General features: G+C 45.4%; 1 protein-coding gene across 1 annotated transcript; it reads left to right on the forward strand.

Moving 5' to 3' along the window:
• Window positions 1-1,075: 1,075 nt before the first annotated feature.
• Window positions 1,076-15,513, forward strand: LOC140997599 (protein NLRC3-like). The gene is made up of 6 exons (XM_073467549.1): window positions 1,076-1,091; window positions 1,250-3,047; window positions 3,438-3,611; window positions 4,744-4,917; window positions 14,661-14,707; window positions 14,942-15,513. Exons 1-6 carry the CDS (start codon window positions 1,076-1,078, stop codon window positions 15,511-15,513), a joined length of 2,781 nt encoding a protein of 926 aa, XP_073323650.1.
• The last annotated feature ends 964 nt before the right edge of the window (window positions 15,514-16,477 follow it).

The following is a 16,477-nucleotide window of genomic DNA, read 5'->3' on the forward strand; positions in this document are numbered from 1 at the left end:
TTGACCTCAATGCACTCTATCTCCCCTCTAAATTTATCAAACACATCAAAATGGACAGTTTATGCAAACAGTTATTTTTGTGCTTTATCGGTGTTAGGGATATTTTTCACACGCGACATCAAAATACACACCTCAGCAGTCTTTCACTCCCGCTACTGCTACTTCCGTGTAACTCTGCATGGGAACGCCGTGATTTCCCATGATCTTGAGCAACCTACCACTGCGCTGCTCTTAAAGTGACAGTGTCACCTAAACAAAAAGAAACTGCTAACACAGTAATAATTCCCTACAGAATAATAAAACACTGTCTTAACAGTCTGAAACAGTCTTGGTCTCTTGTTCACCTGGCTACACAAGTAAAAAAATGAATAAAAAAATCGTGGCCAGGGGGCCCCAAGCAGCTGCTTAGTTCGCTTATGCCTCGGGCCGGCTCTGGCAGTAATTATGCTGTTTAATCAGCGTCTGATATACCACAGCTGTCAGGTGGATAGATTGACAAATGAGAAGAGCTCACTAACACAATTTTCAACTAATTTGTGCTCAAAAAGTGAGAAACAATTATTTTGTGTTCACAGAAGAAGTCTTCAGTCTTTATTACTATATCACACCATGTTATAGACAGGAAGGTAAATAACAGGGTAGACGACTAGAAACTCAACTAAAGGCTTCATCATTAAAACCAGAAAACTGTTTCACCTAATCCATCAAATGGCCCCAGAAGCAGACAGATGATGTAAAATGTGAAGCTGTTGATGGTTGAAATCATCGTACTTTATGGTCTCTCTGCAGAGTTCAGCAGGTTCTCAGTGGTCAGTCTGTCCAGCAGCATCCAACAGACCTGGACTCCATATTTAAGGTGTGTAAATGTCCAACAACAACTTTACTTCAGCTGCAAATGAAATGAAATGTCTCATTTTACATTTGAAGTTTTACTCTTTTGCAGCATCTTGAGGAGAACGTTGTCACCTTTGTGAAGAACGAGCTGAAGAAGTTCCAGAAGGTTCTGAGTCCAGATTACCCAGAATGCTCAGAGAGGCAGAGTGAGGATGAGGAGGTGCTGGACTGTCAGGAGGTGATGCAGAGGAGGAGCAGCAGAGAGGCATTTCTGAAGATCACACTGAACTTCCTGAGGAGAATGAAGCAGGAGGAGCTGGCTGACTGTCTGCAGAGCAGTAAGAGGATTTTCCTCAATAAACTGTTTTCTTCTTCACACTAACATCCACTCACTGATGTGTTGTGTTTTATTCAGGAACTCTTGCTGCAGTTTGTCGACGTCAGCTCAAATCTAACCTTCAGAAGAAGTTCCAGTGTGTGTTTGAGGGGATCGCTAAAGCAGGAAACCCAACCCTTCTGAATCAGATCTACACAGAGCTCTACATCACAGAGGGAGGGACTGCAGGGGTCAATGTTGAACATGAGGTCAGACAGATTGAAACAGCATACAGGAAATCAGACAGACCAGAAACAACAATCAGACAAGAAGACATCTTTAAAGCCTCACCTGGAAGAGACGAACCAATCAGAAGAGTGATGACAAAGGGAGTGGCTGGCATCGGGAAAACAGTCTTAACACAGAAGTTCACTCTGGACTGGGCTGAAGACAAATCCAACCAGGACATACAGTTCATATTTCCATTCACTTTCAGAGAGCTGAATTTTCTGAAAGAGAAAAAGTTCAGCTTGGTGGAGCTTGTTCATCACTTCTTCACTGAAACCAAAGAAATCTGCAGCTTTGAAGAGTTCCAGGTTGTGTTCATCTTTGACGGTCTGGATGAGTGTCGACTTCCTCTGGACTTCCACAACACTGAGATCCTGACTGATGTTACAGAGTCCACCTCAGTGGATGTGCTGCTGACAAACCTCATCAGGGGGAAACTGCTTCCCTCTGCTCGCCTCTGGATAACCACACGACCTGCAGCAGCCAATCAGATCCCTCCTGAGTGTGTTGACATGGTGACAGAGGTCAGAGGGTTCACTGGCCCACAGAAGGAGGAGTACTTCAAGAAGAGATTCATAAAGAAGAAGCAGGCCAGCAGAATCATCTCCCACATCAAGACATCACGAAGCCTCCACATCATGTGCCACATCCCAGTCTTCTGCTGGATCACTGCTACAGTTTTGGAGGATGTGTTGAAGACCAGAACCAGAGGAAAGCTGCCCAAGACCCTGACTGAGATGTACATCCACTTCCTGGTGGTTCAGTCCAAAGTGAAGAACGTCAAGTATGATGGAGGAGTTGAGACAGATCCACACTGGACCACAAAGAGCAGGGAGATGATTGAGTCTCTGGGAAAACTGGCTTTTGAGCAGCTGCAGAAAGGAAACCTGATCTTCTATGAATCAGACCTGACAGAGTGTGGCATCAATATCAGAGCAGCCTCAGTGTACTCAGGACTGTTCACACAGATCTTTAAAGAGGAGAGAGGACTGTATCAGGACAAGGTGTTCTGCTTCGTCCATCTGAGTGTTCAGGAGTTTCTGGCTGCTCTTCATGTCCATCTGACGTTCATCAACTCTGGAGTCAATCTGCTGACAGAAGAAAAACAAACCTCCCGATGGTCTAAACTATTCAGAGACAAACCTGAACCAACACATTTCTACCAGAGTGCTGTGGACGAGGCCTTACAGAGTCCAAATGGACACCTGGATTTGTTGCTCCGCTTCCTCCTGGGTCTTTCACTGCAGCCCAATCAGACTCTCCTACAAGGTCTGATGACACACACAGGAAGTATCTCACAGACTAATCAGGAAACGGTGAAGTACATCAAGAAGAAGATCAGTGAGAATCTGTCTCCAGAGAGAATCATCAATCTGTTCCACTGTCTGAATGAACTGAATGATGGTTCTCTAGAGGAGGAGATCCAACAGTACCTGAGATCAGGAAGTCTCTCCACAGATAAACTGTCTCCTGCTCAGTGGTCAGCTCTGGGCTTCATCTTACTGTCATCAGAAGAAGATCTGGACGTGTTTGACCTGAAGAAATACTCTGCTTCAGAGGAGGCTCTTCTGAGGCTGCTGCCAGTGGTCAAAGCCTCCAACAAAGCTCTGTAAGTGAACAGATACTGTATCACACATGTAGAGTTTTTCTCCACTAATGAATCTCCTAATATCAAATATCAATCAAATAAGAGTCCAAAGATTTAGTCATCAGATTGATCAGTTGATCAGTTGAAAAACATGCATATTGTTCATTTAGTTTGATTGTACCTCTACAGATTAATGCATCCATGAAATAGAAGAAAACTGTCTCTTTGTAGTTCATGTCAGGCTCAATCCCAGAGAAATGAGTATAATTTAGGACATTTTATTAATTCTTGACAGATCCCAGTAATATAGTTGAGACTATAAAGACCCAGTCCATAGAAATGTGATGTGTTTTATATTGTATAAGACAGAAACAGTATCAGTGTGTGTCTTTGTCACTAACTCTCCTTCAGGCTGAATGACTGTAATCTGTCAGAGAGAAGCTGTGAAGCTCTGTCCTCAGTTCTCAGCTCCCAGTCCTCTAGTCTGAGAGAGCTGGACCTGAGTGACAACGACCTGCAGGATTCAGGAGTGAAGCCGCTGTCTGTTGGACTGAAGAGTCCACACTGTAAACTGGAGACTCTCAGGTCAGGATTCATACCCTATTTAAGACAGAACACTTTAAATGTTAATGGATATAGAAGTTTAAATCTATTTAATATACAATATCCAACATCTGTAGCAGAGCTCCAAACTATCTTTTTCCACTTGTAGCACTGGTGCTCCTGACTGAATTTTCGGAGCACCAGTGCAAAATTTATGAGCACCACATAAATCATCAAGAAAGACAATACATTTGTATTTTTCACCATCTATTTTGGAAGGGAGGCTGAAGCAGCTCCTAAAACCAGAAATTATAAAAAAATAACACATAGTTTAAACTGTTTTAAAATAATGTTAAGTCTTGTGACTCTATCACAAAAAAACTTTACGGTTGGGGTTTATTATCAGTCAGAGACCTGGGTTAGGGTTAGGGTTAGGTAAAAACTTGCCTCCATACTTGGGATACATATTTTGAATAATGCAGCATGAGTTACAGCACCATGGTGGATAAGGAGCTATTCTGTTTTAATAGTGTAAATTGAGAAATTCATGAGCTATTTCAACTCTAGCTGTAGTCTACAGGACAAAATTGATGAATCAGGTTTTAATTTAGATAGTGGATTGTGATTGTAATTAAATAGACTGATATTATTTTTTGGCAGATTGCTCACCGCTGATCAAAGAAATGGCTCAAAGTGTCAAACCCACAGAGACTTATCACCAGGTCACGTTACCCCTCAGTTCTTCAGACCGTTGAAGCATCTTTGAGCTCACTGTTTAGTGTTCACGACCCACAACTTTACTGTTTAGATTCAGCACTCTGCTCTCATCATCACCTTATCCAGCAGCAGCTGTTTTCATCAAACAAGCTCTGATAGACCCTCTATACACTACCTGCCCAGCAGCAAACAGCTGACAGACACAGTGAGAGACTAGCTGCTGACGAAAGTGGAACATCAGACAGATACTTATACCAAGAGTTGGTGGAGACTTTGCCCCTTTTTTAACCTCAGCACTCTGTGATTCAGTCACTATCTTCACAGGTGTTTTTATGATGTCACAGATGCTGTCACCTGAGGGTGGTGATGAAATGTTTTCCTTAGGTGAAGCTAATTTTTAAATCCAATATTTCCACAAACTCTGCAGCTCAACTTTGCTCTTCTTCTTCCACTCTAGGCTGTCAGGCTGTCTGATCACAGAGGAAGGCTGTACTTCTCTGGCCTCAGCTCTGAGATCCAACCCCTCCCATCTGAGAGAGCTGGACCTGAGCTTCAATCATCCAGGAGACTCAGGAGTGAAGCTGCTGTCGGCTGGACTCGAGGATCCAGACTGGAAACTGGACACTCTCAGGTATGAACAGAAAACAAGAGCTTACACACTGTTTCTCTGCCACACTGACAAGCTGAGGACTGTTGGTTCACAGTCTGATCCAGCAGCACTGCTGATAACAGTGAAGACAGTAACTGATGTGCTGAGAGTCCCTGTCCACACTGAGACTGACCTCCTGACTAACATCACACCACCATCTGCTGTTGATCATTTAATGACACTGTAACACACACTCTGTTTGACAAATATAGTTCAGTGTTGATTAACCAGAATAAAAACTCATCAAGAGGTTTAAAGTAGATTCTTGATCGTGGAAACAGAAGTTGAAAAACAACACAGCTCAACGTCCATTTAGTTGTTCTGGAGATTCATCATGTTATCTGTTAAAGTTCTTGAATTTTAAGATAATGACCAGACTCATGACAAGTCACATTATTCAATGTTATGTATGTAAATATAAAAGCTGTGTATCACTCATGAGTGTAACTTTTATCTCATCTTTTTATGTTCGGCCAGACAGCTTCCTGCTCTCATGTAGAAGTAAATACATTTTATTGATTGTCATCAAACTAAAGACAGACTCAGGAGTCTTCAGGGAAGAAACCAAGTTTTATTTTCCCTGTTTGGTATTAACAGAATCTGGACAGGGCTGTCCACTTTTAACAAGGAACCACAATGACTTACCTGTGGTCCACAACCATGTCCACTGAGGGTAGAGAGGTCTTTTTAAACCTTTTTTTTTACCTCTTCAGCAGGAGATCACTGAACTTTGATGAACTGTTTAAACAGATGAAGTGGAGAAAACATATGTCCACAACAGCAGATGTTAATGTTAAGAGCTAAATAAAAGAGAGAGAAGAACTCATTTTCATAAGGTCAAAGAACAACAGAGTCAGTTTTCGTGAGGATGTGATCTTGTTTGCTGTCAGTTGAAGGTCAGACAGTCTGAACGTTCTCTGTGTGAGTCGAGTTGTTTGGTTGTAATTATCTGTGTGATCTGAAGCTGGACGACATCTTTTATTTAGTTAAACTTTGTGCTGCGTGTTAGTTCAGATGATTAGTGATTCAGCAGAGCTGCTAGGTCGCTGCTCGTGCGGTCGACCGGTTAGTTCGTGGAGCGGCTGTTTTTGCACTATTTTGTTTATTTAATGTTCTGTTCATGCGTTTTTCATAGTCTCGTGGATGTATATGTTGTCTCTTTGGGATAGACACCAACCGTCCGTGTCATTGGCGTCTGGCTGCTTTTTTTCTAACTTTATTTAAAACTTTTCTCCCTCAAGTGATGTCTTCGTTGGCTCAGCTGTTTCTCTTTGTTTGTTTACACTGCCGGCCGGCTCCCAGTCCGGTACTTCCACTACTGCTGGATTACTTCACGCGGCCAGGGAAACTACATCGACCTCAGCATGGAGACCAGGGGACTTTTCTGGGCTCTGGTTTCTATGCTTTTCTGGCTGTCTGTGGAGTTTATCTTGGCATATTACAACAAACTCAATCTTCCCGACGGGCAGCGAGTCACCTACACCAGAGACTTTCTGCTGCGGCTCGCACCCCACCCCCATCAAGCCGTTAGTACGGACTCATTACCTGAGGAAATCCGACGGGACCAACACCGAGTGCTCCCCTCAGTCATCCTGGCTAATGTGTGCTCTTTGCGCAAAAAAACAGACGAGCTGCAAGCTAACGTTAACCACATGCATGACTACAGGACTGCCTCAATTCTTGCATTCACGGAAATGTGGTTAAAAAACACAGACAGTGATGACATGCTGCACATAGATGGCTTCAAGTCCCCTTTAAGACTTGACCGAGACACTGAGCTCACCGGTAAACAACATGGCGGCAGCGTGTGTCTCTACGTAAACACACGCTGGTGCTCAACGGTCATCGTCAGAGAGGAACTGTGCAACACCGACATCGAGCTTATGGCTGTCTCCCTCCGCCCTTTCTATCTTCCCAGAGAATTCCCACAGCTCTTTCTCATCCTGGTTTACATTCACCGCAGAGCAAATGCATCTAAAGCAATAGAGCACATAAAGGAAACCATATACAGACTTGAACTCATATCTCCAAACTCTCCTAAATTCATCCCGGGAGACTTCAACCACTGTGAAGCTGACAAGTCACTAAAAGGATATCAGCAATATGTCACCTGCACCACCCGCCAGGGGAAGACTCTGGATAAATGTTATGGATCAATTCCAGATGCATACTGATCGATTTCTCTTCCCCCTCTTGGCTTTGCTGACCACAACACCATCCTGCTGGCACCAGTCTACACCCCAGTCATAAGGAGGACAGAGAAGGTTATCAAAAACATCAAGCAGTGGACCAACGACAGCATTGCAACTCTGCAGGGATGCTTCGAATCCACAGACTGGGATAACCTTCTCACCCCCTTCTCACCCCCTCCACCACCCACAGGACCATCCAGGTGGCCGGCAGCAGCCCAGCATCCCTCCCCAATGACCTTAACTCTCTTTTTTCAAGATTCGAGACGGACAACATCACCCAGATAGAAGACATTATCTCCTCCCTCACACCTGTAGAAGCTGAACTCTCCTTCAACATGGAGGAGGTGGTGAGAGCCCTCAGGAGGACCAAGGAGAGCACAGCACCTGGCCCAGACAACATCAGCAGCCGGGTCCTGCGGTGCTGTGCAGAGCAGCTCGGGGGCGTGTTTCAGCTACTGTTTCAAAGATCTATGGACAGCGACACAGTCCCCCAGCTATGGAAGCACTCCACAGTGGTCCCCATCCCCAAGAAGAGCTCTGTCAAGGCTCTGAACGACCTGAGGCCTGTGGCTCTCACCTCACTCGTGATGAAGGCTATGGAGAGGGTTATCAAGAACCACATCATCACGGTCACTGACCCACTGATGGACCCTCTCCTGTCCCTGCTCTCAGGCCCCTCACATCACCACAGCTCAGCGCTTCAGGAGTTTGTGGAGTGGTGTGATAACTCCTGCCTGGAGTTAAATGTGGAGAAGACCAAAGAGATGGTGGTGACCTTTTCCAGCAAGCAGAGGGAGCTGGCTGCAGCAGCTGTCAGCACAGTCCATGGGAAGACTGTAGAGGTGGTGGACGAGTACAAATACCTGGGCACAATCTTCGACTTCATGTTGAAATTTGCCTCCAACACAGAGGAGATTCTCAGGAGATCAACACTTTTGGGGTCAACACAAACATCCTCCGGACATTTTATTACTCATTCATTGAGAGTGTAATCACATTCTCAATAACCTGCTGGTTTCACTCCACCAGCCTGCAAAACAGGACCCGCCGGCAGAGCACTGTCTGCTCTAAAATCATCGGACTCCCGGTCAGAACACTCAGAACCGTGTGTGAGCAGCAAACACTGAGGGCAGCTCAGGATCCGACAGGACCCCTCACACGCTCTGCTCCCAGTGTTTGAGTGGCTCCGCTGCCCGGGCTGCAGGACACAGAGGAGGAGAACAACCTTTGTTCCCAGAGCTGTTCAACTCCTCAACTCCCAACCATCCCTGCCCCGCTACCTCCCTGCCCTGGACCCCCCCATCCCCCCATCCCCCACATCCCCACTTTATCTTTACATATTTATAGTATTTATACGGACATTCAATCTACCTCAGTACCAACTTGCACCTTATGTAGATACTGCTTATATTCCTTATTCTATTCATAACCTTTATATTTTATACCTTTTTACATTTTTATATATATATTTTTTTATTTTTTTTATTTTAACTAGCTTACTATTCTGTGTTGTGCTGTATATCTGTTAAATGTTGTGTTGTGTACAAATGCTCCACGTGCCTTACCTTGAATTGTCCCCCGGGGACAAATAAAGTTTTTTTGAATTGAATTGAATTGATGTGTGTGAAGTGTTTCAACATTCAAACACTGAATGCTTCAACTCTCATTCATGTTTGAGTTGTAATTTCTGGTAATGTAGCTGATAGCAACATGTAGCATACGGTCACACAATTACCAGAGTTTGTTTGTAAGTAAAGCTACTTTATAAAAAGCACTGCCCCCTACAGGACAGACAGCAAAGACTCCACCAGTGATGATATCTGAACCCTGATGTTTAAAACCAGCGTGTTGTCATCAGTGATTTGAAGCTTTTTGTTACACTTTGTCTAAGCAAGGTGAGGAACCAAACACAGACAACACACAGGAGGTACGAAATAGGGGAAAAAAAGGTAGGTCGGGGGGTGACCAGGAGGTCAGGGTAAGGGGCAGTGTCCGATCAGGAGGCCTGCGGCAAAGGCGGAAGCCTTCTGGGGGCCGTAGGCGATGGCAGAAACTCTCTGGGGGCCGTAGGCGATGGCTGTAACCCTCTGGAGGCCGGCGGCGGCGAAGGCTGGGACCCTCTGGAAGCCGGCGGCGAATGCGTGGGCTGGGACCCACTGGAAGCCAGCAGCGAATGTGTGTGCTGGGACCCACTGGAGACCGGCAGCGAGGATGAGCCAGAGTAACGGAAACACTTGTGGACATTGGCCTGGGAGCCGCCAGAGAAATACTGGCAGGAATCGGACTCGGCTGGACCTCCGACCGAGGGGCAGGAACCAGACTCAGCCGGGACTCTGACCAAGGGACTGGGACATGACTCGGCTGGGCCTATGACCAAAGGGCTGGGACAGGACTTGGTCGGGCCTCTGACCAAGGCGCTGGGACCGGTGGTCAGGCTGCTGACTGGGAACCACTGCCAGGTGTCGGCTGGAACGCTGATGTATAAACACTGGCAGGCACCGGCAGGACCGTCAACTGGGAGCAGGAACAGGCGCTGGCAGGACCACCTACCTGGGGAGCACTGGCAGATGTCGACCGGGCCATTGACGTAGAAACATTGGCAGGTCCTGGAGCTGACAGGAGGCTAATAGGCGGGTGGCTGGCAGCTAAATAGGAAGCACTGCCCTGCAACTCATCCATAAGACCCTTCAGTCTCAGGTTTATCCTGCCACCCAGACAAGCAGACCATGTGTCTTGACTGCCCGCAAGTGTGCAAATGTCTGCTGGATCTATATTTATGGTCAGTTCATTCTGTTGCACTTCGTCTAAGTGAGGTGAGGACCCAAACGCAGACAACATACAGGAGGCAGGAAATAGGGGGACCAAAAGTGAGCTTTAATTACAAATGAGTCACAAGGACCAAAAACAGTCAAAATCCAAACATACCAATGGGGAGACACAGGAGGGGACACTGGAGGAAACACTGGAGAAGAAATGCTGGGAGGCAACACGGGGGAAGACGGACCCAAACAGAGTAACAATCTAGCAACACGGATGACATAGACGACTGATGGAGAATGACACATCACAGAACGAACTGACAAACACACGAGGGAGAACAGAGACTATATACACAGACACACTAACGAGGGGATCAGGAACAGGTGGAGTGAGGAGGGAAGAGGAACAGGTGAGGGAACGAGCTGAAAAACACTGGGAGGGAAAAACACACAGGAGGAACTGAAAAGCAAGAAGTGACACATGAGGGCATAATATCAAAATAAAAGAAACACAAGAACAAAACACTGAGTCATGACACTTTTATCATATTTGACTATGAGATAACAGGATTATAAAGTTCAGTGTAGAAATAAGACTGTTCAGTTTTACGTGGAGAGGTTTTAACAGCCTGTCAGTATTAACGTGCTATAGTGCTCCACAGTGATATTGTTCTTCATGTTGAGTTATTATTTACACATTTCTGTTGTTCGAGTTAATGGTTTGAAGCCAGCTGTAAATGAAAGTGTAGTGCTTCATGCAACATTAATAGGAAGTTTTGGGTTAAATTTGGCTATCAATAATAATTAATGATTATCAGGGATAATTATTAATTACATTAGATCACCTCGGGGCACCACCCTTGAAGATCCACCAAATCGGTCTCAAAAAAAGGTACTAAACTGTCAGTTTGTAACTCTTCAAAGTTCAAAGTTCAAAGTCGACTTTATTGTCAAAACTGCAATATGTACAAGACATACAGAGGATTGAAATTGTGTTTCCCTCTATCCAGACAGAAATAAGAAAATATAAGAATATAAAATAAAATAGAAATATAGATCTAAAAATAAAAATAAAATATGTACAGCTAAGAGACATTCGGGAATATAAAGTCCGGAGATATAAATAGTGTGGAATAGGTATGTCAGTATTGGGATTGGATATAAATATAGATATAAATATGGCAGTTTGATATAAATATGACAGTATAAAATGGTCTAAACTGGTCTATGACAATGAAATTGTAAACATTCTTACACAGTGCAAATAGATTTTAAAGTGTTTTTGAGTTGTAAAAGTGGCTGGTGCCATTTGGGGGGGGGGGGGGGGGGGGGGGGGGGGGGGGGGGGGGTCAACAATGTCCAGAGTTAGTGGGGGCAGCGGGCGGAGAAGGAAGGGGGGGCAGCGCTGGGAGGGAGTTCAGCATCCTGATGGCCTGGTGAATGAAACTGTCTCTCAGTCTGCTGGTTCTCGCTCGGAGGCTCCTCATCCTCCTCCCGGAAGGCAGGAGACTGAAGAGTTGGTGATTGGGGTGGGTGGGGTCGCCCGCAATGCTGAGTGCTTTGCGGGCCAGACGTGTGTTGTAAATGTCCTGGAGGGAGGGGAGGGAGGCACCGATGATCCTCTCAGCTGCTCTCATTATGCGCTGCAGGGTCTTCTTGCAGGATGCAGTGCAGCTGCCGTACCACACAGTGATGCAGCTGGTCAGGATGCTCTCGGTGGTTCCACGGTAGAAGGTTGTCATGATGTGGACTGGTGCTCTGGCTCTTCTCAGTCTGCGGAGGAAGTAGAGGCGCTGCTGAGCTTTCCTGGCCAGTGATGCGGTGTTCCTGCTCCAGGAGAGGTCCTCAGAGAGGTGCACACCCAGGAACCTGGTGCTGCTCACTCTCTCCACAGCAGCTCCATTGATAGTCAGTGGAGGGTGCTGGGTGGAGGCTCTCCGGAAGTCGACAACAATCTCCTTCGTCTTCTCCACGTTCAGAGAGAGATTGTTGTCTCTGCACCACTTGGCCAGTTGGCTCACCTCATCCCTGTAGTTTGACTCATCGTTGTTGTTGATGAGCCCCACCACAGTCGTGTCATCCGCAAACTTGACGAAGAGGTTGGTGTTGTGTGTTGGTGTGCAGTCATGGGTCAGCAGGGTGAACAGTAAGGGGCTGAGCACGCATCCTTGGGGAGCCCCTGTGTTCAGCACGATGGTGCTGGATGCGCTGCTGCCGACCCGGACTGCCTGTGGTCTTCCTGTCAGGAAGTCCAGCAACCAGTTACGGAGTGAGGTGTTTAGTCCTAAACAGTCCAGTTTCTGTATCAGCTGCTGGGGGATGATTGTATTAAAAGCTGAACTGAAATCCAAGAACAACATCCTCACATATGAGTCCTTAGAGTCCAGGTGGGTGAGAGCTGAGTGGAGGGCGGTGGAGGTTGCATCATCAGTGGACCGGTTGGCCCGATATGCAAACTGGTACGGGTCCAGGGAGGGAGGTAGGATGGATTTGATGTGCTGCATGACTAACCGCTCGAAGCACTTCATGATGATGGGGGTCAGTGCCACGGGGCGGTAGTCGTTGAAGCACGATGGGGAGGTCTTCTTTGGAACCGGGATGATGGTGGTGTTCTTGAAGCAGGTGGGGACAACAGCTTGGCTCAGGGAGGTGTTGAAGATGTCTGTGAGGACATCTGTGAGCTCCTCTGCACAGTCATTCAGCACACGACCAGGAATGTTGTCAGGTCCTGCAGCTTTGCGAGCGTTGATCCTGGAGAGGGATCTCCTCACGCTGGCTGGAGACAGGGACAGCACCTGGTCATCTGGAGGGGGTGTTGTCTTCTGTGCAGGTGTGGTGTTGTCGGCTTCAAACCGTCCAAAGAAGTGGTTCAGATCGTTCAGCAGAGTGATGTTGTTGTCACAGGTCTGTGGTCGAGGTTTGTAGTCCGTGATGGTCTGTAACCCCTGCCACAGGCTCCTTGTGTCTCTGCTGTCGGTGAAGTGGTGGGTTATCCTGTTGCTGTACTGCCTCTTTGCAAGTCTGATGCCACGGGACAGGTTGGCTCTTGCTGATCTCAGACCAGCCTCATCACCTGCTCTGAAAGCAGCATTCCGGGCTTTCAGTAACCGATGGACTTCCCCCGTCAGCCATGGTTTCTGATTGGCCCGTACTGTGATGGTCTTGGTGTCCGTGACATCATCAATGCATTTGCTGATGTAGGCAGTAACAGTGTCTGAGTACTCCTGTATGTTGATGTGGTGGTTGTAGGTGGCTGCCTGCTTGAACTCTGATTAATAATTAACTTAATAACTACAACTACAACCAATATTACCATAACAGCTGTAATGGTCGAAGGATTTTGGAGTTCTTGACAGAGTCGAGGTTGGCAACATTCACTCTTGTACAATATAAATGGACAGCATGAAGGTTCAAAAGTCTTTTATTTAACACAAAGATGAAAACACACTAACTAACATGTACTATATACAGGTGTGTGTGTGTGTGTGTGTGTGTGTGTGTGTGTGTGTGTGTGTGATGTGATGCCACGTTAAAGACGATAGTTGCATGCAAAGACTCTGAGTCTGTGTGAAGCATAATTCAACTAACGTCTAATTAGCTGTGTAACAAAGCAAACTACCAATAACCTGACCTGAGATCACAATAACACTCAAACAGTGAACAAACACATAGATTGAACCAATATGTGCATTACATCAACCAGAGTTAAACAGTTCTGTGCTTAGCCATGCTATGCTATGCTGTTCAACGTTACCAGTCTTTGAAGGAAAGGTGCTGGTGGTTCCTTGGCTGATGAGCCAAGCAGGAGGAGGTTGTAATCCCAATGTTGAACAATGCTGTTCTGCTGTGCAAAGTCTGATGAAAGACAGCAGGTAGAGGAAACTGCTCTATCCTTTCCTTTGCAGGGATAGCAGCTTGTTGCAAACTTACTTTGTGTTCCCCAGATTGTGGAGTTAGCTGGTAAGCTTTGCGTTGCAGCTGCTGGCGCTAACTAAGATGGAATACTAGCAGGACCTTGCGTCGTTGCTGTGAGGAGAAGTTCTTTGGGTCTTCTGGGAATGCAGCTGGCAACTCTTAGCAGCTGTTAGGCCCAGAAGAATCCAGAAGAAGAGATTTTGAAGGCAGGCAGCCCCATGGTGAAAGAGGTGGAACGAGCGAACAAAGGAAGGAGCTTAGTTTGAGACGTGTGAAGAGTTTCTGTTTCATGATTGACACAACAGGAGAACACAGTTCATTCAGGTCAACATGAGATCGTTTCATATCCGCCAGCTCCAACATGCATTCATTAGTTGTTGACAGGTTATTTAATGTTCTTTGATTTTCTTTAAAAGATGTTTAAAAGCATTAAGTTTGCTGTCAGAAAGTGTTTAGATACCTGATCTGACCTGATGTTCATCAGAAGGAGTTTGTCCAGTTGTCAGGATTTTTTTCTGAACACTTTGAGGACGTCTCGTTTGTTTTGTTTTAAAAGTCGAGGTTCAAAGTTCAGTCGTAGTTTTATTTTATGTTTCATATATTTTCCACTGCGGTCGATTCTGTCACTTCACATTATTAAATGTCAGGAAAATGAATTTATTCAGTGATTATTCAGTCGACCAGCTTTTTATTATTTAGTGGTTGTTTGTGAATATTTGATGTAAAGTCTGAGTGTGTGTATGAAGTGTGTTTTATAAATGCAGCTGTTTTGTCTTCATGGTGATCTGAGTGAAGCTTTATGAAGATCATTGATGAGGAAGCTTCTGAAGGTTCATTCTGACTTTGTTTCTTCCTCCAGGGTGGAACATGGTGGAGAGCAGAGGCTGAAACCTGGTGTGAGGAAGTGTAAGTGTGTGTTCACTTTGACTGATGAAAACAAGGCAGCACATGTTAAAGTAGTTTAAATCTAAAGCTTGTGTATCTGCATTCAACTGTCAGTTTGAAAGAAGATCCACAAAGATGAGTCATTGTGAAGTTTTGATCTAATTAACAGTCAGTCTGTTAATAAAGCAACAAATAAACCATCAGCTGTGTTAGATGATAAACTGCTGCTGTATTGTGTCTTGTTCTCTCCATCAGATGTCTGTGAACTCACAGTGGATACAAACACAGTGAACACAAACCTCGAACTGTCTGACAACAACAGGAAGGTGACATCTGTGAGGAAGAAGCAGCCATATCCTGATCATCCAGAGAGGTTTGACTCATGGACTCAGCTGCTCTGTAGAAATGGTCTGACTGGTCGCTGTTACTGGGAGGTCGAGTGGAAAGGAGAGGTTGAGATATCAGTGAGTTACAGAGGAATCAGCAGGAGAGGAAACAGTGATGATTGTTTGTTTGGACGGAATAATCAGTCCTGGAGTCTGATCTGCTCTGATGATGGTCGTTACTCTGCCTGGCACAATAACATAAGAACAGACCTCTCCTCCTCCTCCTCCTCCTCCTACTTCTCCTCCTCCTCCTCCTCCTCCTCCTCCTCCTCCGTCTCTAACAGAGTAGCAGTGTATGTGGACTGTCCTGCTGGCACTCTGTCCTTCTACAGAGTCTCCTCTGACTCACTGATCCACCTCCACACCTTCAGCACCACATTCACTCAACCTCTTTATCCTGGGTTCTGGTTCTGGTCATCTGGTTCCTCAGTGTCTCTGTAGGAGGGACACACACACACACGCAGACACACACACGCAGACACACACAGTCTCACACACACACACACAGACACAGACACACACACACAGACACACACACACACACACACACACACACACACACACACACACACACACACACACACACACACACACACACACACACTCTGTAAATCACAGTAACAGAAATGGGTTAGTTGTGTTGTCTCTTCTTGGTCAATGTGCTGCACATCAGTGGTTTTAAATCTCTTTAAATATGTTTTGAACGTTCAGATTTCAGTTTTCTGAACTTTGTGATCTGATTGTTTTCTCACAACAATCAGCCTGTATATACAATAAAATCAGGCTCCACACACACATGCATATAGATCATCATAATTATGATCTTTGTTTGTTTAGTTGATTTGTGGTTCATCATTGAAGTTTCTTATTTGTCTTCTTTGAGTTATTATCTGTAAATATGTGTATATGAGTGGATAGAGCTGCTGCTACGTGCAGACGGACCTCCATTACAAAATCTCCCTGTAGAGTCGAAGAGCCAAAGACTTTCTGTCAACACTTCATTATCTCACATCATCTGTCAGAATAAACATTTGACTTTCTCATTCACGTGTCTCTCCTGATTGAAATAATGTCTTTTCACATCAGTTTGGGATCTCAGGTGTAGCAGATCAAAACGGATTCATTCACCCTTTAGACAGAGACTACATCCACTTAGATGGACCGTTAAACCTCTCGAGGGCTGTAAATTGTGGGGTGACCAACATTCCTCTTTAAGTTGTTTCGTCCTGCTCCTCTCCTTTCCTCACCACAAGTGTCTGAAATGGTCCCTTTCTATTTACTAATGTGTAAATATATTTATCTTGTGTTTCAGATCATGTAATCATTGTGATATCCATGAACCTCAGCTTTAAAATCTGCTGATTTACAGGATTCCACTTTGCTACCTGATGAGTTTTGGTAGTAA

Source organism: Pagrus major, chromosome 1 (assembly GCF_040436345.1).
Source record: "Pagrus major chromosome 1, Pma_NU_1.0".
NCBI classification, from domain to species: domain Eukaryota; kingdom Metazoa; phylum Chordata; class Actinopteri; order Spariformes; family Sparidae; genus Pagrus; species Pagrus major.